The sequence below is a fragment of the Pleuronectes platessa genome, chromosome 21, assembly GCF_947347685.1.
Source record: "Pleuronectes platessa chromosome 21, fPlePla1.1, whole genome shotgun sequence".
NCBI classification, from domain to species: Eukaryota; Metazoa; Chordata; class Actinopteri; order Pleuronectiformes; family Pleuronectidae; genus Pleuronectes; species Pleuronectes platessa.
The window spans coordinates 20,490,190-20,512,554 of NC_070646.1; the positions used below are offsets into that span (position 1 = coordinate 20,490,190).

Genomic DNA, 22,365 nt, shown 5'->3' on the forward strand with positions numbered 1-22,365 from the left:
CCTGTTCATGCATTAGTGTGTGGCCACCCACAGCTCCAACACCATCGTTAAGTTTGCTGATGACAAGAATGTCATAAGCCTGATCACCGGCGACATTGAGAAGGCCTACAGACAGGAGGTCAGAGCGCTGACATCTTGGTGCCAGGACAACAACCTCCATCTCAACGTCGGCAAAACAAAGGAGCTGATTGTGGACTACAGCAAGAAACAAGGAGTAGAACATGCCCCCTTCTCCATCAACGGGACTACGATGGAGCGAGTCAGCAGCTTCAGGTTCCTTGGAGTCCACATCAGTGATGACATGACCTGGACCCACCACACAGACTCCATCAGAAAGATGGCCAGACAGCAGCTCTTCTTGCTCTGCAGGCTGCGGAGGCTCAACATGGATGCCAGGATTCTCTGCAATCTCTATAGGTGCACCATAGAGAGCATCCTAACTGGCTGCATCACCGTCTCGTATGGCAGCTGTACTGCCCTGAACCGTAAGGCTTACAGAGGGTGGTGAAGTCTGCCCAACACATCACCAGGATGGAGCTACCATCCATGGAAGACCTCATCACCCTGCGAAGTAGGAAGAAGACCAACCGGATCATCAAAGACACATTTTTGCCTGCTGCCGTCTGGCCGACGGTACCGCAGCATCCGGACCCGCACCACCAGGCTCAGAGACAGTTTCATCCCCCGGGCCAAAAGACTTTTAAACTCCTCCGATCTGCAATAACTCTACTAAACCAGCACCTTAGCATATTTGCACTATTATTTTTTATCTTCAGATGTATATATATATATATATGTATATATATATTTGATTTTCTATTTAAAAATGTTGATATCCTACTTTTTATTATTTTCTTCAATTTTTTTGTATTGCTTGTAATATTCTGAGCATTTCTATAAGTGAGACTGTGACCCAAGCATTCCATTGCCAGCGACTGCTTAATGTTATGGTTGTGCATTTTACAATAAACTCTTGAACCTTTAATCTTGGGTCTTTAACCTACCTAAACTCACTCACACTACTCCGCTCCTCCGCTCCCTTCACTGATTACCAGTGCCTCCATACGTTTCAAAACATTACTACTTACATACCGTACTACGAAAGGATAGGGTCCAGTCTTCATCAAGGGCCATGGTCAAACATTACAACCAAGCCCTTTCACTCCGCTCTGCATCTGCCAATTGGCTTGTTACTCCCTGACTGCGAGCTACACACTCAACAAAATCACTACTGTTTCAGCAGCTTAAACTACAAATTTAGTAGCACTTAAATGGATCTTACTTATAACTTTGTAGCTTGGCTTTCTTGAAGTAAATTGTACTTTCTTGATTCTTGTTGTTCTGGGTTTGTACCCTCATGGTTGATGCATTTATTGTGGATAGTAGCGTCAGCTCAATTAAATGTCATGTAAAGTTATTTTTCCCCACGCCACTTTGCTAGTTGGACCTTTCAGCTGAAGAATGATATTCATTAAACTGTATATTAAAGACCGGTGTGTTGTTATTTTTATACCTTAAGTGTGCACAATTAAATGGTGTGCCTTTGGGCATTCAATACATCTGGAAATCAGAAAAAATATTTAATATTAATATTAAAAATATGAATATTCAATTTTAACAGATTATTGTTACCTCGGGGCACAACCCTTCAATGGAAGGGAAAATATGGCCAATATATTGATTACCATCTATAAATTTGGAACTCTGATTAATAATTAAATTGATAAATATAACCAGAATTACCATAAAAGTAGTTTGCATAGTTAAAGTAACTGAGTTCTTGACAGTGTAGAGTAGGGCAAAATTCACACTTATGCAACATTAATGAAGACAACATTTGTTAACGAAAAACATTTGTTATGAAGATAGTAAAAGTATAAAACCACAAACTACTTAAGATGTACTTACTATATATAGAGTTGCATGTGAGTATGACTGTGTATGTGTGTCTGTGTGAGTCAGTGTGATTTAAAAATGGCAGCTGGCCACTATGAAGACAAAATCACCCCTGGAGTGTTAGGATCATGTTGCTGAGATCAGATGTATGTGTTAAATTTTGGGAGATGTTTGTGTGTTGGTGCCAGGCTAGAGAAAGTAGTTAGTTGCATCCAAAAAAGACTCTTATCCTGTGAAGAGCAAATAACTTGTTACCAAATATCACAACAACACAAATCAAAAGTATACAAATCAGATGAACAGAATCGAACAGTCGTTGCTTAGCCTAGTGTAACTAGTAAGCCCAGTTGTGTAACCTGTCCATGAAAAGGGGAACAGGTCCTTTTTTATGTGCTGTTTGAAGTCCAGTGAAGTGGTCTTGCTGGATTGTGACTCAATCAGTCAGATTTTATTTGTATAGCCCGCTTTCACAAATCACAATTTGTCTCATACGGCTTTAACAGGTTGTGACATCCTCTGCCCTTAACACTCAAGAAGAGTAAAAAAACAACAACACAAAAACAACTTATAACAGGGTAAAAAGAACGTATAAACCTCAGAGAGAGCCACATGTGAGGGATCCCTCTCCCAGGGCGGACAGAAGTGCAATAGATGCCACGTGTTAAGGAGAACATCAGAAAGATAAGGGTATGTGCAGCATTGATTAGAATAAACACTTTGTAGCATCATGGAAGGTAAATTAATTGATGGATTATTTTCAGTAATGGTCGAGTATCTGAAGAGAAATATTGTAGCAGTCTAGTTGTAATCATAGGCCATGGTCAGCAGCCACCACGATCAGGATACAGTACACCATCACGATTTGATGCCACCATAGTCCGCAATCATTGTCCACTGCCGCCATCAGGATCCACCATCAGGGGCCACCTCGATCATGGTCCACCACCATTATCAGCTGCCAACACGATCCTGGATCCACCATTATTATCATGTACACACTGAAAAAAGTGTAACAAAGCTGTTGTTCGTTTAATGTGTTTTTTTTTTTCATTCCAATGAATAAAAAAAAATACTTTGCTCAATTAAATTAAACTTTCTCATTTATGTGTATGGTTTAATCCAATTTTTTACTTTACTTTAATGTAAACTGACCGGGAGGCACCGAACTGATTTTTTTTATTTTAATCAAATCATTTTATTAGATTGAGTGATTCGCGCATGCGCATTCTTTAAAATTTCTGGCGGCAACCTACTTCCGACCTGGTGAATAATATCAGTCCCTACGGCGTTGTGGTAAGGTTAAGGTAAGTCATTCCGATTTTTAAATCTGGGGGAGTTCATTTTTGCCCCCAGACAAAGAGTCTGTCTAAAGTTTGTGTGAGTTTGTGTTTTTGTGGGCAATGAGTAGTTCAGCTAGGATTTGCGCTGGGGGGAGCGGAGGGAGGGAGGTTTCACCAGAGCTCTGGCGCGTTTGTGTGGGAGCAGCGAAGCTTGAGCTCGGTCTCATGAGCTCAGCAGAACTGCGGTGTATATTTTGCGGTGAATATTAATTAAATGTCCGCTTGATAAACGTAGTGCACGGCGTTCTCTCACAGTATGACTTTGCTTTTACTTAGAGCTGGAGTCAGACGTAACGCGTAGACAGACCAGCGCACTGATGTAGCAGACGTATTCTCACACTGTTCGAAAAAAAAAAAAATATATATCGTTGTGTTGTGTGACGGCAGATACAGAAGCGGGTATTTACTCAAAGTTATAGAGGGAGATGGAGCGAGGTGAGCCGGGGCAGGAGGGAGGGAGGTGAGCCGAGGGAGTGAGGGAGGGAGGTGAGTGAGGTGGGAGCAGACAGGCAGGAGAAAGTGAGTTAAGGGGAGAGAGGATGGTGATTATGAAAGGCAGATAAGCTATTTATTATTTTTGAGCAAATGTTCTTGTGTTTGACTGATGGATAGTGGAATACATATTACTGGTACTGTGGTGCTTACTGTGCTCTTGTGCTGTGTTTGTGTGTTATTACTTACTGTGCTGTATTTCCCTTTTTGGTAAATATAAACTGAACTGTGTAATAATGAATCAACATAAGTTATGTTTTATAAGGTATTTTATTTCATAGGCATAGTAAATCCGATTTAAAAAGAACAGAAGGCATTATATTGTTTTGTCAATTTTGAACTGTATTAGATGTAGTTCATGTAACATTGATAATATCATACATTAAAACGTTTTTTTCTCTTTTAATTTAAGGACAGCAGCCACAAGATCCACTCTGTTCCTGCTGTGCAACCACCAGTTTGGAAGTCCCTCTTCTTATTGTAGTAAGTTCTGAGTGCAATATCATGAGGGTATTTGTGATAATTAGATCACTCTCCTAAAACTGTACTCTCCTCTGCCTTTTTATTTTTCCTCAGTTATCCATGTATGTGGAAATGTAAAGACTGTGAGAATTCATATTCAAGAAGATCTGAACTTCTGAAACATTATAAACTTGATCATCATCATTATGGGCGGGGCCGTGCTTACCCCTGTACATATGAGAATTGCCCATGCACTTGCAAAACATGGAAATCTCTGCTGACTCATCTAAGCAAATGCCATCCTACTCAAAAATCCCCACAGGAAGATAGCTTGACAGCATTCAAGTGCCACATCTGCAACAACAATCAACTTTCTACAGAGACTAATTATTTTGAACACACTGGGACACATTTAAGAAATCGTGAATCTGTTGAATGCGTTTTTAATGATTGTTCATATAAAACAAATATTTACGGTGCTTTCAATACTCACAAGTGGCGAAGACATAACCCCCACACAATTCATGATTTTAAGCGAGGAATAGTTGATGGACCTGTTGGTAGTTCTGCTGTTGGAGAATCTTTTGAAAGCGGTGCTACCGAGCAATCTGATGATGATATAACATCTGGAGAACTTACTAATGAAGAACCAAGAAATTTGGCACAATCTATTGAAGTGAAGTTAGCCTCGGTCCTGCTTAAGTTAGAACATTCTTTTCTGGTGCCAAGTGCAGCTGTAACCGAACTGCTTGATGAGTTACAATATTTAATTGGGCCCTGTCGCCCAGAAGACTCTACTGGACTCCTTAAAAAGTAACAATTGCATAGTTGATGAATCTCTTGTAAAAGAGATAGCGACTGTACTTTGCACTACAAATCCCATTAAAGCTGCAGTAGGGAAGGGCGGTCCTCTCTCGACTGCATGGAAAAGGAAGGCATATTATAAAAAAAACTTTAATGTTGTGGAACCCATTGAATATTTTTTAGATCGTAAGAATAAAAAGACTTTTCAGTATGTGCCTTTACTGAAATCCTTGCAGCAACTTTTAAACTGTGAAACAACACTAAATAAGGCTATACATTTGAGGGAAAAACATCGAGTGCAGAGTGATAAACAAGTATACAGATCATTTTGGGATGGACACCTCTGTAAAAGTAATGCTATTCTCTCAAAACAATGTGCAATTTCTGTGATTTTGTATGTTGACCTCATTGAAATTTGCAATGTCCTTGGGACATCTCGTAAAAAAGCACAAAATCTGTGCCTTGTATTGGACTTTAGGAAATCTGCCACCTGGTTGTCACTCCTCATTGTCCTCTATCCATTTGGCTGCATTGATCAAAAGCAATGATGTTAAGGTCTATGGTTATGAAAAAGTGTTGGAGCCTTTGATTGCTGATCTCATAACATTGGAACAACATGGGGTTTTTGTGGAAAAGCTGGGAAAAACTTTGAAGGGTACATTGCAGTGTGTTATAGCCGATAACCTTGGTGCACACAGCATTGCTGGTTTTGTAGAGAGTTTTTCTGGCAGCTATATTTGCAGGTTTTGTACAGCAGATAGGTCAGAAATTCAGGACAAGGAAGTTGGAGCTGGAGCTTTCTATCTGAGAACTGAGGAGATTCACACAAATCATCTGAAAACCCTTGAAGAAAATTCCTTGAACAACTGTTATGGTGTTAAGAGGAAATGTGTTCTGTCAGAAAAGCTTACAACTTTCAATGTTACTAGTGGTTTCCCTCCTGACATTGTCCATGATTTATTCGAAGGAATAGTTCCGGTTGAAATATCTCTGTCTGACTGTATTCATTTCCAAAAAGTTTTTCACTTTGGACGCTTTAAACAAGGCAATAGAAGATTTCCCCTATAAATGGACTGATAAAACCAATAGGCCCCACTCTGTTCCACTGACCTATGCATCCAGGAAAACAATCGGTGGAAACGCACATGAAAACTGGTGCCTTATAAGATTTTGTCCACTACTACTTGGAAAGAAAGTGCCCACTGATGAACCAGCCTGGAAACTCCTTGTGGATTTGAAGGACATTGTAGAAATTGTTGTATCTCCAGTTCAGACTCAGGAATCGATTGCATATTTGAACTTGAAGATCTCTGAGCACAGAGTTAGATTCAAAGAGGTTTTCCCTGAATCAAACTTTCGACCTAAACACAATTTTTTAGAACATTATCCTCACTTAATCTGTGAGTTTGGACCGTTGGTTTCATTATGGACCATGCGCTTCGAATCGAAGCACAGCTTCTTCAAAAGAGTTGTGCGGCATACAACCTGCTTAAAAAATGTGCTTATGTCCTTAGCACAAAGACACCAGTTTCTCATGGCACATCACCTTCACATGTGTAGTTTTCCTAAATCTCCCCTGGAAGTAGCAAATGTTTCAAGTCTTCCCATTGATGTTTTAAAAGAGGACATATCATTTGCTCTGAAGCAGAGGCACCAGAGTTGGATGGTGTATGCCTGGCTAAAAGTGCGACGTACAATGGCCTGAACTACAGGAATGGAATGATCCTAGCTCATGGCTCACTGGCAGGGCTGCCTGAATTTGTGGAAATAACCCAGATGATTGTTGTCGAGGATAACCTGCTTTTCATCGTCAGAAAGCTGAGTGCGTGGTACTGGGAACATTTCAGAGCATACGAACTGAAACCGTGTCCTACGAGGAAGTTGGAACTGGTTGACCAGAATGAACTGTCAGATCCATACCCATTGGCTGACTACACAATTGGAGGAATGCGGCTGATAACACTCAAAAGATACATACATCTGTAAGGTCAGTCTTAAAGTGGAACCAACAAAAAAGTAATTAAAAAATTTGCTTTAGGGTTTTATTCTCTAACTCCACTAGAGTATATTTCCATAATTTATAGTTGGGGCTCTTCACTTTCTCAGAAGATGAGGAAACTTCTTGGACTTCTTGGAGCAAACAAAACAGTTTAATTCAGGTCTGTTTCGGTGGCGAAAAATCTACTGCACACGTTTACTGATAGATGGAGCAGGAAATATATTCTAGTGCATTGTATATATTATCACCTTAAGTTTAATGATGAAAATATTAACTATTACAAATATTACTGAGTCATATTTATCTCTCTCTGTTTCTCTCTCTCACAGGGCACCATGATGGAAAACACATCCGTTCGATTGCTGGTTATCCTGAGTGAAGACAGCAGCGTGAGAATGGAGCTACGCAACGGGATTCCCGATTCACTGGAAGAGTTTATCGATGAGGTCAAGAATGCATGTGGATTAGGGGGATTCATAAGGTTCCAGTACAAGGACACAGATTTTGGGAACACATTTGTTAATCTGACCTCTACAACTGTAATTAAGGATCTTACAGTTCTCAAAGTACTCCAGTTAGACCCTGATTCAACTGTTGTCTTGTACGCACTTGATCCCCCAGTGAGTAGCATCCCTTTGGATCGACTGGACAGTGATGACTCCTCAGTGTCTGCACATACACACGACACTTCCTCAGACTCACTAAGGACCCAACAGTGGCCACGACATTTCCCAATCCCACGCTTCTCCTATGACACAGAATGTCAACTGCAGAGGGGGAATGCAGAGTACATGAGAAGCAAAACTAGACTCACACCTAGCTAAAAAATGCTGTCAGACATACTGGAGAAAGTAGCTGAAAGTATCTACGCATACACACCATACCCTGAAGATTCTGACGTCAGTGATGTTGCTGAAGCACTGACAAAGAAGCACCCCTGCCTGAAAGAACCAGGGTCTTTCAATGAGAGCTATGGTTGTAAGTGCAGGATGAAGATGAAAATGGCCAACTGCAGGACTCAACTTAGGGCACACGGTACATCTCCCGAGGTCACAGTGAATTCTTTGAAATCCAAGTCTCAAGGGGACTCCTACCCAGCTAAGAATGTCAAGAGACCTAGACGAGCTGAGGCCAATCATTTTCCACCTTTGCCAAGTGGTGAGACTACTGAAAGCCTGGAACAAGAGAGGGTTTCCCTTTTGACTGAACTACAGAAAAAAAAAAAAGTCAAATAATAAAAGAAAAGATGGCAAAGACGTTTGGATATACCGTAGACAAGAAATAGTGCATAAGCAGCCGAGCACTGAAGACATGTTGGCAAGATGGCCAGCACTTTTTCAGATGGAAGAGGTATGTTTTTATATGTAAGGCACCTTAGACCCTTTTTTTGAGAGGAGAGGGACTTAATATATTTAGTAATGCCATCAATTAGACATTCATGAACGATGATTTTTGAACCTTCAAAACTTAGGTATTTACAGAAGAGGATTTATTTAACTCCACTTTCAAAGCTCTTTCTGCATGCTCTGTTTTTGTTTCTCCAGATTAATGCTGAGTTCATGCGGGTGACAACAGTTCCCTTGGAGACAAAGTTCTTAGCGCAGTTGGACAAGCACACGTCGAAACTGCTGGAGGTCATCAGGAGCAAGGGAGGACGTGTGAAAGAGCAGACCAAGGCAACTTTGCAGGTTTTAGATGAGGTATCTATGTATGAGTTGGTTCTCAGTGGGATCCATAGTTGAATAGTTGGGGTGTATGTGCTTTTAATAATACATATTCTTCCTCAGACTGTGGACATCACAATTAGAAGAGAGTGCATCTTCAAATCTTTGATGATCTACCTGGGTGAACCTGTTCATCACCTCATTAAAGAAGTCCAGGTAAGGGCATCTCTCTTACTAACACAGACAATACCTATGTACCAACTTTTGTTTTGAGATGCAACATAGCACTGTATATATATTTCGGGTAATAAACATTCCTCTAATTTGTGACTATTTAAAATTATGGCCAATTTTGTCCTAAATTACCCATTTAATTTATCAAAATATAGAGACAGTCTCAGCATATATGATTGACGAATCTAAATCCACTGTTTTACACTGGAAACAATTATTCAAACTACTCAACTATTACACTTAAACATGCATTTTTTTTTTTTAAAGATTATTTTTTGGCATTTTTATGCTTTTATTGATAGTTTTAGAGACAGAGTTGAAATGGGGCAGAGAGGGGAGTGACATGCAGAGAACGACCGCGGGCTGGAATCGAACCCGGGTCCGCTGCTGGCCGAGGCCCATGGGGGGGACGCCCTACCAACCGAGCTAAGGGCGCCCCCTAAACATGCATTTTTAACAATTCAACTGCCTTGAGTACTTAAATTCATCACCATTCATCTCTTAGCTTACAAGTTATACTTTTCAGCTGTTGCGTCAGCCTTATCAGCATTGCTTCAGCAGTTTCTTCAGTGGTGGTCAGCATTGACATGCATTGTCTTCAGGAAATTCTCTTTCTAATTGTCCTCATTTGTTGTTTGTTTGTGTGTGCAGGATATGCAGGAAAATGAAGACACCATGGCAATCGTCAGTGGAACTGAGGACATTCAAATCTTCATTGATGGAACAGTGGTCCTCAGAGAGGTGCCCACAATAGTAACGGCTGTTGCTATGTTCTTCGGGCTCACCTACGCACTCAACATAAAGTATCCCAAAAAACTGCAGTACACCCTTGAATTTGTTCAAAGGGTCAAAGGGAGCTTGGTGGGAGAAAGATGTCCCCAAAAATGCATCGGTTGGTTACCCAGCTTTGCAGCCAAGAGTAGGCCCAAATGCTGTTTGCTGCTTGTTCATTTGAAAATTCATGTCTTGAATGCATGTCTACTGTTTGTATTTGAGATCAGTTTATCTGAAAATGTTTCCTGGTTGCTGTTTGTTAAACCAAAAATGTTTAGAAGGACCTTTAAGCTTGGTCTATGTTGATTTTTTTTTTCATTCAACAATAAATGTGTTGAAAAGGAATGGCTTCTGAGTGGACATCAAAAGGTTTTAAACATTTTTTATTAATTCCGGTCTATAAACATTAAATTATGATGACTTTAAATTTTTATTTGAGACAACTTAAAAAAAATTGTTTCCTCCCATATTTAAAAGTTGTTTAAATTAATTTAAAATATTCAGATTTAACAAAGTACATTAAGTAATAAAACCAACCATTTATTTTAATTTAGGAAAATCTGAAATAATTGCTTTGGTTCAACCTTCAGAAATGGGTTAAGTTAAATATTTCAGGTCCAGTCAAATGAAATAATTTATATTGTATCACACAACAATATTAGTTGTGATCGATTACCTCAATTTTTTAAATTTTAGCCAATGTTAAAAAAATTCCCTGCAGCCAGCACGATACAGAATCCACCATACAGGATCCGCCACTACGATCACGATCTCTGATACGTGATCCACCATCATAATCCACGATGTGGCCGCAGCACCATAATATATAATTACATCAAAGAAATGAATATCTCATACAAGTTACTGACTTGACTTCCTGGATCTGCAGATGATAAGGCAAAGGGACTCCGGGGAAGAGGTCAAGTCAGTAATTTGTATTGATGAGATATTAATTTCTTTGATGTAATTTCATGTGTCCCCTTACTTTCTAGACCTATAGCAGCATATATAAGAGCAGGTCCAAGACAAGGCTGGACCGTCTCTAACTATTATCTTTATCGTAAAGGAAGGTTTTAAGCCAATTTACAGATGGTGTCTGCCTCCCGAACTGAAAGTTGGAGAGGATTCCACAGGAGAGGAGCTGGATAGCTTAAAGCTCTGGCTCCTACTCAACCCACTAGCGCAGTGCTCTAGTGTATTGATATGGTCCTGTCAGCTCTTTGAGGTATAATGTTGCCATATTATTAAGGACCTTGAAGGTGATCTATTCTTGATTTAACCTGAAGCCAGTGTAGTAAAGCTAATGCAGGAGAAATGTGCTCTCTTTTCTTGGTTCTCGTCAGGACACGCATTTTGGACAAACTGCAGAGTCTTTAATGACTTACTGCTAGAGCCTGATAATAATCTGGATGTAACAGAGGCGTGGACAAATTTTTCTGCATCTTTTTGAGACAGGACATGTCTGATTTTTTGGATGTTATGTAAGTGAAAGAAGGTGGTCCTACAAATTTGTTTTAAGTGAGAATTAAAGGACAAATAAGGATAGAAGATCACTTCTATCCTTATTGGTTCCTGACTGTTCCTGACTGTTTCACTGGGAACAAGGGAAATGTCTTCTAGGGCAGCTTATTATTAGATAATGTATCTCTAAGGTGCTTAGGGCCATCTATTATAACCTCTGTTTTATCTGAGTCTAATAAGAGCAAATTGCGGGTCATCCAGGTTTTTATGTCCTTGAGACATGCTTGGAGTTTAGTTAATTGATTACATTGTTCAGGTTTTATTGACAAGTATAACTGGGTGTCATCCGCATAGCAGAGGAAATTTTGTGTCTTGATCATGTTTCCTAGTGGAAGCATATATAATGATCAAAAAAATTGATAGAACACAGAACCCTGAGGAACACCGTGGCTAACTTTGGTGTGCACAGATGACTCATCATTAATTTGCACAAATTGGAATCGATCTGAAAAATAGGATTCAAACCAGCTTAGGGTGGTTCCTATAATGCTGATTAACTGTTCTAGTCTCTGTAATAAAATTTGATGGTCAATAGTTTTGAATACTGCACTAAAAAGTAACAGAATGAGGACAGACACAAATCCCTGATCTGAAGTATTAGAAGGTCCATGTGACTTTTGCCAAGGCTGTCTCCGTGCTGTGATTAGCTCTAAACCCAGGCTGAAAGTCTTCATATACCGTACATTACTTTCCTGGAGAAACTCACAAAGCTGATTGGCTACAACCCTCTCGAGGATTTTAGACAGGAGGGGGAGGTTAGATATTGGTCTGTAGTTGGCTAAAACCTCTGGGTCTAGGGTGTTTTTTTTGGGAGGGGGTTTGATTACAGCTAGTTTAAAGGACTTTGGTACATATCCTGATGATAATGACAGATTGATTGTGTTCAGTAACGTACTATCATTTAGGGGCAGAACTAATTTTGTAGGAACGGGATCTTAAATACAAGTTAATCAATCAATCACATTTTTAGAAAGGGTTTTGAATAGGGGTGTCCAAACTACGGCCCACGGGACAACTGCGGCCCGCCATCCATTTTTAATTTGCCCGCGTCAATGTCTTAAAATACAATTTATATTTTTTAAATAAAAAAAATAAAATAAAAAATTGATTTTGGGGGGAAACTAACAATTTAGTAGCACTTAAATGTCACTTACTTATAGCACTTTGTTTTGCTTTAGTTTTGAAGAAATTTTACTTTCTTGATTCTTGTTTTTCTGGGTTTGTACCCTTGGGGTTGATGCACTTAAGGCCGGCGCATGCTTCTGCATTTTCAGAGACATGCAAGAAGGGGTACGCAAGCACGAAAGAGCCCCTTGCGTGCCCCTTGCGTGCGTTGCCAAATTTTTCTAACTATACGACAAAGCTACGCAAGCCTCACGCAGCCTGCAAGGCTGTTATTGGTCTGCTAACTACATCCTTTCCGGAGTCACATTTCCGGTTTCCTACCTCATAATACCGGCAGAAACCATGGAAGATTTAGAAGAATGAATATGGACCAAATAGAAGACCGTTTGGCAGAAGAGGTCCGAAAGTATGACCACTTGTATAACCCGTCATTGACGGAATACAAGGACACGCAGATGGCCTGCAATTCCTGGAAGGACATCTCGGCTAACGTCGGTTTGCAGGTCGACGAGTGTACAAAGCTGTGGAGAAAGATCAGGGACAAATTTCTCCTCCAGATAAAGTATCTGCTCCAGGGCAGGGGGGCGTGGCGGCGTGAGTGGCCCAGTCCTTCGTAATTTTTTCTGTATGTGGCCCTCGGGACAAAAAGTTTGGACACCCCTGGTTTAGAAGATGAGATTATTTTGGTCAGCTGATCTAGGGTGATCAGAGAGAAGCTGTCTAAATAATGGCTATGATTCTCAGCTTTTTCTGAGATATCTGTACTTGATGTATTAGCGATATATTTATATAAATATTAGCGTCATATTTATATAAATATTATATAAAAGAGAGCCCCTCCCTCCAAAGTGGAATGAACGCTGTCTCTCCTCACAAGACCAGGTTTCCTCCTAAAAGTTTGTCAATTGTCTACAAAGCCAACACCATTTACAGGACACCACCTCGACAGCCATCAGTTAAATGACAACATGCGGCTAAACATGTCAACACCTGTTGTGTTAGGGAGAGCTTTGATCAGCGGTGGCAATAAAGATCTGTGGTGACTATTTTGGATCGTTTCCTGCAGGTGACACATTGGCTCCATGCGAGCATCACATTGGCTACCCCTGCTATACAATATACATTCAGTGTCCTGTAGAGTACCTTACAGAAAGACGTTTACACATCATGTTTATTTTCTATATTTTAGATGACAACTATAGGTGGAATAAGACACAATATAGTAAAAGTACTTGGTACCAACTTTTATTAGTCATAACAATATTACAATATAAGAGAGGAGCATATACTGTCACTTCCTTCTCCTTTTCACTGCAATAAGTCATCACATTTGCCTCCAGTCACTTGACCCTTCATAGACTAGATTGGAACCTCAGAAGTCAGGTTGACTGGTGTTATGTTGGACAAGAAGAGTTCCTGGGATTATAAAGCCAGGTGAAGTCATGGGAGTCAGTGACAGGTCTAAGAGGATACAGCCTTTCAGCAAAGATCCAAAGAAAGAGCGAATCCCGTTTGCTGTTCAGAATTTTTTACAAACATTTATTCGAGGTACTGCAGTATAAATGTAAGAGTTGTTTGTCAACTTTTTAGAGGAAAGATTACTTACAACCTTAATGACCCTTGCCAACTGGTTGATTATTCCAAATGTATGTATTAGAAGATAACATAATTTCCATTGAAGCTGCAGTACAGCACAGGCATTTAACTAATTTGCACACCAACCAAAGTTCTCTGCTTTAAAGCAAGTCTATATATAATTTTTTTAACCTTAAAACAGAAGCTTAACCTTAATTCTGATGGTACACTGACTTGGAATAGGGACAATGGAGCTACTGTAATTCACATTCCTCACCCAAAATGACTGTTCTTACGATGCCTGTTCGTATGATTAACAGGTCAACAATCTCCTGTGAGCAGTGTGTAACTCACAGATAGTCACAGCTTAAAATAACCAGAGCCTGGCCCAGAAAGTTCAAGAGTAAGGCCAAACAGTGTTCAAAAAAGATTTTAAGTCATTAAAACCCAGTCAGGAAAGTTTTAAAATATTACAAATTCTAAATATTGTAGTGTATTAGTTACAGTGGCAGCACTTCTGGTTCACAAGGCCAGGGCTCATGACGAATGTCCACACATTCAGCTGGGTTTCAGTTCAGTGAGTGGAAGTACACAGTTAGAGTTCCGATTAAGAGATTGACAGGCTGTTATTTTTCCGAAACATGAAAACCCATTTAATAGACGGACACAAATGATGCATGGCTACGAAGGCAAAGTAGCTCAGTAAACGTTAAAGTGTTGCTGTAACAGCATTATTTTTGAATTCCAACAAGTAAACAGTGGTGTTGTTAGAAAACATGCATAAGGGTATTTTATAGTACTGCTAACTATTTGCATTTCAAATTAAGAACAAAAAACAAAACCTTATCAAATATAATGAATTTAAAAGCGTCTCTTCGAATTGTACCTTTAAAACTATCTCTTTTATAGAAACCAAAATATAATCCTATTTTCAAGTAAGGGCTGTTATTCGTTAGAGAGAGTGTCTGATTGACCAATGAGATTTGAAAAGGTACAGAAAGGAGCAATAAGGTGCATTTGGGATATTCGGGCATATCATGTAAACAAGCAGTGTCCAAAGACTGTTGAACCTATTCTATGACTTAGTCTATAAATGAATCCTATAATTTGAAGTACCTAAAGGAAGAGACACATTTTGGGAATGTTTTGGAATTAGTGTGAGGGAGGGTGAGGTTGGGATGGGCATATCCAGCCCTCCATTGCCGTGACACATGGCTATGCTAGAGAGCTGTGGATGATACTGCGAATGGACTCCAACCCCTCTCCTTCCAGGAAGGTGCGGTGGTCTCCCTCAATGATGTGCACTGATACTTTGCCATCACATACCTGAACCAAGACAGATACAGAAATTATGCAGCATCAAAAGAAAGAATTTAATATGTATTTATCACCTATATGAGTTCATGTATTTAGTGGTATTAATGAACTTAATTTGTATACCGCCTTTCTAGCCTTAGCAGCTCTAAATAGATCTATGAACAAACACATTATTTTAACAGTGTGAATGCAAATGTGTCTTGGATGACCACTGACTCAGTGAGTGACATCATCACTTACCCACTACAGTATCATAATGAACAAAAAATATTTTGACACTTCTTAGTGTTTCACATGCACTGATTTACATGTGGTCTCCGACAAAATGTTAATATTGAGCAACACATTGATTTGTTTTTCAACGGATAAAAAGCATATTGTTTCCTGTCACCGTTATGCTGATGACACAGTTTTACTTACTGGTTACCCCTGGAAGCACCTTCTTGAAAAAAGAAAAAAAAAAATGTATAACTGCTTAGATGAAATAAAATGCTGGATGTCAAAGAATTCCCTTCAACTTAATGAAAACAAAGTAGAAGTTATTAAATTTGGTCCTCCTACCTCTGTTTCTCGCCGGTCTTCTCCAACTATTGCTTAATTTAAATATCATGTTTAAATCCTGTAGGTAAGGGAGCGAATATCCAATAGCAAGCTTTTACCAGTCATTAAGTCCAGTATCCACACACAGGTTCCCATTAAGTACTGTATCCAGGCTGACAGAGAATCATTGATCTACTGAACCATCTAATCCTTTCATTCTTTAGCAGTAATGGTTTTACGTCCTTCTACACCTGTACATTTATCATCTGAGAAAATATTCACCATCTCCTCCTCCCCACCAATAACACAGATACACTATCTAGTAAATTTCCCAGCTATGTACCTCAGGCCTTTGGGGTAACTATAATTAAACCTCTGCTTAAAAAGCGTACCTAGACTCTCTCTGTGGTGGTGGAAAGTGTTTGGAGCATGTCTTTGTAATTTTACTCTTTTTTGTGTCCGTTTTCTGTCTTTTGTCTCTCCATGTGTTTGCATCTTATAAATCATGATATATTGTTGAGTATTGTTGAAGAATTTTTGACCATTCTCAAACATTGCATTTGCACAATACCATTATGAGAGAAGAGCCTGTCTCATTCCACATATACTCCTTTCTCTCCTAGCAATAACCAAGGTCAGGCTATAGATAAAGGCCCAAGTAGCAGTACATTGTAGTGTCTACACTCATGGACTTTCATATCTAATTCAAATGACTGGGCCAGAGAGGCACCAAACCCTGACTCGTTTGCATATTTCACCAGGGGCAAGTCGTAAGGACACAGCATGATTTAGACAATGGTCAATAGTAATTGTAGCACCAAGGCGGTGGGGGTCCCCAAAATCGAATTCTGCTTAGGGCCCCATAAAAGCTAGGCAGAGCAATAGTGGAGCTACAGAATTTAGCAGACTCCAGTAGAGATTGAGAACATATTAAAGTTCTCAAAAGTAAAAAACTGATCTGTCTGGGATGCTAGGGTTTTCTGCTCAAGGTGCTCTGGTTCGCTCTCATTTTCAAAATGTGGCAAAAACAGATTCTCAATCGCTAAATGTCCAAAGCTGTTTGCTGCTCTGCAAAGTCTGTAGAGTGGTAATGCCCCAGGCATTGACGGTTTTCTGGCCTATGATTAGCTGGGATTTGTTGATGGTGCTTGGAGACAGTCTCAACAGAGGACAGCTGCCCTCCAGTTACTAAGATGGGCTGTATGTGAGAACACAAATTTCTTAGTTAAAGTTCCAGACATTCACTGGAATTTCTCCTGCCTGCTGCCAAAGGATTCGTTCTGAGTGAGTATATATGCTGATGATGTTTGTTACATGCGACAGACAGAAAACTGATGCCAAGAGAGCTTTTTGTCACGGATTCACCATCTTATTAATATTGTTATTTCTATTATCATAGTTTTGCATATACTAATCCATTTTTCATTTCAGATCTCAGCCACTCCCCTCTGCTCTGCACTTCCTCATGTCACAGATCCGTCTACCAGCTCCAACCACAGACGCACCTGCCTTCTATCAACTCATTAGTCTCCCCAGTATATCTACCTGCCTGTTTCCTTTGTCCTCTGCCAGATCGTTTAGTGTGTTTGTACCTAGCCTTCCAGCGTTTTCCCTCCTGCCTTATCTTCTGCCTGATCTCCACCGTGACCTGCCTGCTATTTCCCTGGACTTCCCTTTTGCCTGCTCCTTGTCGGATTTGTTTGTAACTGGACTTACTGCCTGGCTCCTGACCCCTGCTACGTTTAATCCTGGACTTCCCTATTGCCTGCTCCTTGTTGGATTTGTTTGTAACCAGATTGACTGCCTGGCCCCTGCTATGTTTAATAAACCAAGAACTTTGCTCATTCCCAATCTGCTTCAGTGTCGTTGCTTTTGGGTTCACGCCTGCCATTCTTCCGGCCCTGACACATTTGGTGACAAGGGCCAACGCAGATGTTGATGTGCTATGAACGAAAAGATGTGATCTCTGCAGCATAATTCATCTGACCACTAAATCTCCTTCTGCGTTGATCATATATGAAAGATATTGTGCTGACATTCTCCGACGTTAATCTCTTAAAAAAAAAAGGGCTCATATGATTTAGGCTGTCACGGTCTGTGTGATTCTTCTAAAATGACAGAATAACCCAGAGCTTCTTTCTTCCAAACCTTACTGTATGTGTGAATCAGGAGGGTATTGCTTATCAAGCCTATGTAGAATGAGTCTAAACAATGATGACAATCCAGTCTTTTCCTTTTAGAAAAAAACAAAGAATAATAAGAAACCTCATTTTCAAAAGTAGTATTTGTATCCCTTTGCTCCCTGGATATGTTATGATCTCACACAGATTAATTCAGGTGAACATAAAAAAGATTTAATCTGAATTTTTTTATATAGTTGTGAAAATGTTTGCTAGAGCATGTTACCTCACTAAGGTTGTAGTCAGCTCCCAGGTTTTGTTCGTATTCACTGCTGGTTTTGGCACGGAGTAGTGTCACATTGCCATGGTATTTTGTTTCAGGCACATAACCATCAGCAGCCTTTAGTTTGTAGTAAAAGGTAGAAGCGGCAAAGAGCAGTGAGTCTCGGCTGATGTTCTTGTGGCTAGAGAGGATAAGGTCCACTGCCTCGTTGACACGGGCCTCCAGGTCTGACAACGGGAGAAGAGTCTCCAGAAGCTGTAGAATAAGAGGGAGAATTCATAAACAATTGGATGACGAACACTACAGAAATTAACTTGTTGAAGCTATATATAGAAATAGATCCAACTCGTGATTTAAAGGACAGACTAAAATAGGTTACAGATGATGTTGCATATATGAAAATGTCTAAAATTTCTCCCCAAAATGTAAGACATTTCATCTACGTTATATTCTGTTTTGTGTTTAATTTTAGACAATTTATTGCTAAATGTCCTTATATAGACACATAACAATATATCAACCAAAAAAAATGACAAGCAAACAATAGCACATACATCCCCCAACCAATAAACATATAAAAGAATACAACTACAATAAAGAAAAAAGTTGAGGATCACACATAAATATGCCAATATTGGTAAAAACATCCTGTATGCACATCATTCATGTTGATACTGCAGAAGGGCGCGCTTCACTTCCAGAGCATCTCCTTGTGCTTCCATTATATGGGTTAAGTCTTCTCTAGATAACATCTGAAAAGAGCCCAGATGTTTTGTGTTTGCTTGCCCCTGATAGCACATCTCATTGTAATGTTGTTATTGGTTTGGTATAACCCGAATAAGAAGAGCTTTGGTTGTAATTTATTATAGGATATTTATTGAAGTTATCTGGGTATAAATATGTTCACATTGACCAATTTTTCTGCAGCATTTTATGGCGTGTGGTCTCCCTACATAAAGTGGCATTCTCCACTATACAATCATCAGTGTACACTTCAAACAGCTAAATATGTTAAACAATCAAAAACCCTTAATTGAGAAGCTTCTCTAGTTCTCTATCAGATTTCTTCTTTCTTTTGGGTTCAATAGAATAATTGACCTGTTGTCCTATGTCTAACATTCTCATCTGATCTTACTGCAAAAGCAATAATAGCAATAATGTCTCAATTGGCATAATAAATAACAATGGGGTCAGAATATCCCCTTGCCTACATCCAAGATTTATCATGACAGAGTGTGAGATAGTACTATTATTCCATTTGTATTCTTCAAAAGGTTTGGTATAGAGTAGTCTTATCCACTTATATCATCTTATATTCTGGGCCAAAACCTGCCAGTTTCAAATTGATACAGCCATTGGACTCTGTCAAAAGCTTTTTATCTAGGTTTTTAGGGAGCTAGGCATTATGGTCTTCTGGACCTATGATTCAGGACATTTTCTCTATCTGGACCTCAACATTTTTGCTACCCCCACTCTGCAATATTCACAGTATTCAGAAGTTCTCAAGTTTTTCATGTTTCACACGCCACCAATAGGAAAGCACAGAGGAATAATGAAAATCTTTGGTGAGAGACTATCTGTGTGCACATCATCACAGACAGCATACCTTGTTGTACTCAATGCCAGTGAACTGCTGGATAAAGGCACACAAAGCTTCAGTTTCAGCTTCAGACTCGTTCCCAGGTGTCAGCTTGGCTCTGTAGCTCTGGAAACAAAATACTTAGTTATTTCAATCAACAGTTTTTCACCAATCTACATCATTAATATTCATCTTTTAATTTCTACTGAGTCTATTCTTTGGCTTATTTATGATCCAATTTAGGTTAGTATCTAACAACCCTCTAATACATCATAATTTGTTAAATAGTTTACGCTGTTGGAATGTACCTCATGGTTATGGTTCCATGTCATTAAACTAGGTCATATTTTGGACTCTTTGACTGTTGTGGATATGTGAATGTGATAGCTTATTTCTCTAACCTGTGTGTACGCTGCCACATAGGAGTGTGATCCATCAAGCAGAAAGAGGTACTCTACAGAATGATTCTGGGCCTGCAGCTGAGAACAAATTTCAAATGCCACACAGGCACCAAAGGAGTAGCCAGCAATTCGATAAGGTCCTAGTTGCTGAACCTGTCTGATACAGGTCACATAGTAGGCTGCCAGGGATTCGATGCTGTCCAGAGGAGCGGCTGGGAGAGAACGGAAAAACTAAGATCAGCTTGGTTGTACACTGTAGAATGTAAACTCACACATACATATTTGTATATCTCTGTATACTGTACCTTTTGTGCACTGTAAGCCATAGCAAGGCATGCTGAGCTTGGAGGCAAGTGTCTTAAAGGTGGCAATGGTGCCCTCAATCGGATGGACCAGGAACAGTGGTCTCTCTTGGTTCTGAATGGTATTGAGTGGTGTCACTGTGGGACTATTGGGGTTTACTAATAGCTGGGTGAAATCAGACTCCAACGTAAAGTGAATGCCATCTCTCTTAGCACGATGAGATTCTGGATAGTTGGAGGAAGCAAAGACAAACAGCTTGTATTCTTACGGTGAAGTGCAAACACAGGATTTTAAAAGCAACATGCTATTTCAGAAAAAATGGTGGGAACACGTTCATTCTTCTTCTGTATGTGTCAGACAAGAGTGAATGCAGTTCAAAATACACCATAAGCAGAGCATTCAAAATAGACACTCTCCAATTCAGTGTGTTGAATGTAGTGACATCTAGTGGAGAAGTTACATGCTGCAGCTGAATACCCCTCACCTCACCCTCCCCTTTCGAACATGAAGTAGAACCTGTGGTAGCCTTCAGATGTCATAAAAACTGAAAAGGTGTTTAGTTTGTCCAGCCTGGGCTACTGTAAAAAATATGGTCGCCTCTGTAGAGAGGATCCGCTCCTGCTGTAAAAAATAAAGTATTAAACTATAAAGGGGGCATTTTAAGCTGAAGAAAACAACAATTTGTCAAATTTAGATGAAAACATTAGGATTATTTATATTAAATTACTGCCAATAGATTCCCTTTCAACTAAATCTTACACACTGAACCTTGAAATTATATTAAGATATATGATATCAGTGTATTAATATATGCCTATTGCTTATAACTCTACAAAATGTTTAATTCTCTGCCTAAGGTCACCAGATCAAATTCAGACACCTGTTTGTGATAACATTTACAATACTGAGTTATCAGTTTTATTTGTTTTCTTTTGAAACGTATTCGGTAGGCCTTGAATATCTCTGTTAAAATGCTTGATGAGAACAGCACTTAATAATACCATTTGAAACTCCTGGCTTGGCCAGTTCTCGCAGCTTGTTGATAGTGAGTTGGCGGATCTCTCTCATGGTCATAACAATGTCGTAGTCCCGCTCCAGGGTCTGACGGACCTCCACACCCATCAAGGAGTCCAGTCCCAGGTCAGCCAATGACGCATCAGTGTTCAAGCTGTTCACATCCCGCACACCTGTGGATAAAGAGGGCATTGAAAGATCAGGGAGATGGACATGATCCCACTTATTCGGGCGGCTGTGGCTAATGGGTAGAGTGGTCGTCCTCCAACCTGAAGGTCGGCAGTTCAATCCCCAGTCTGACCCATCTGCATGCCGAAGTGTCCTTGGGCAAGATGCTGAACCCTGAATGGCCCCCCCATAGAATAACTAAGTGCTGCGAATAGATACGCTGTATGAATGTGTGTGTGAATGGGTGAATGTAAAACTGTACGTTAAAGCGCTTTGAGTGGTCATCAATACTAGAAAAGCGCTATATAAAAACAAAGCCATTTACCATTTAATTAGCTAAAGAAATACAAAAAGAAATAGATGATAACAACATATCCATCCTAAGTAAGACAAAGAGTAATTTTAAATAAATTTAGGGCAGTATTTATGCCATTTTAGGTCTGGATAAAAACTAAATGAAATAAATAAACCAGATACATTTCTCTTTCTCCCCTCTAAAGATCTACAGATAAAACATCTACTTTGCTTCACTATTTGCAGTGGTGGGTAGAGTAAATAGAAACAGTACTCAAGTAGAAGTAAAAGTACTCATACAAATCAGAACTTGAGTAACAGTAAAAGTACCCATAGAAATTAGATCTTGAGGAACAGTAAAAATGTATCTCGTAAAAAAACTACTCAAGTAGCGAGTTACTTCATTTAAATGTATTGCGATCAAACAGGACATTGAGAGATAATAACAATGTAAAGTGCA

At 39.6% G+C, this 22,365-nt stretch overlaps 2 protein-coding genes across 2 annotated transcripts in view; one reads left to right on the plus strand and one right to left on the minus strand.

The window, feature by feature from the left end:
• The first annotated feature begins 3,145 nt into the window (after positions 1–3,145).
• LOC128426428 (uncharacterized) lies at positions 3,146–9,971 on the plus strand. The gene is made up of 6 exons (XM_053413286.1): positions 3,146–3,200; positions 4,141–4,211; positions 7,323–8,343; positions 8,538–8,693; positions 8,781–8,873; positions 9,543–9,971. Exons 3-6 carry the CDS (start codon positions 8,305–8,307, stop codon positions 9,969–9,971), a joined length of 717 nt encoding a protein of 238 aa, XP_053269261.1. The 5' UTR covers positions 3,146–3,200; positions 4,141–4,211; positions 7,323–8,304.
• A 3,569-nt stretch (positions 9,972–13,540) lies between these two features.
• The window catches only part of fasn (fatty acid synthase), a 52,894-nt gene continuing 44,069 nt past the window's right edge, over positions 13,541–22,365 (minus strand). Inside the window, exons 37-42 of the mRNA XM_053414086.1 lie at positions 21,431–21,616; positions 20,432–20,653; positions 20,127–20,338; positions 19,753–19,851; positions 18,150–18,401; positions 13,541–15,212 (exon numbers count right to left, since the gene is read on the minus strand). Coding sequence (XP_053270061.1) covers positions 15,102–15,212; positions 18,150–18,401; positions 19,753–19,851; positions 20,127–20,338; positions 20,432–20,653; positions 21,431–21,616 — 1,082 coding nt within the window. The 3' untranslated portion in view covers positions 13,541–15,101. The remainder of the gene's footprint in view (positions 15,213–18,149; positions 18,402–19,752; positions 19,852–20,126; positions 20,339–20,431; positions 20,654–21,430; positions 21,617–22,365) is intronic.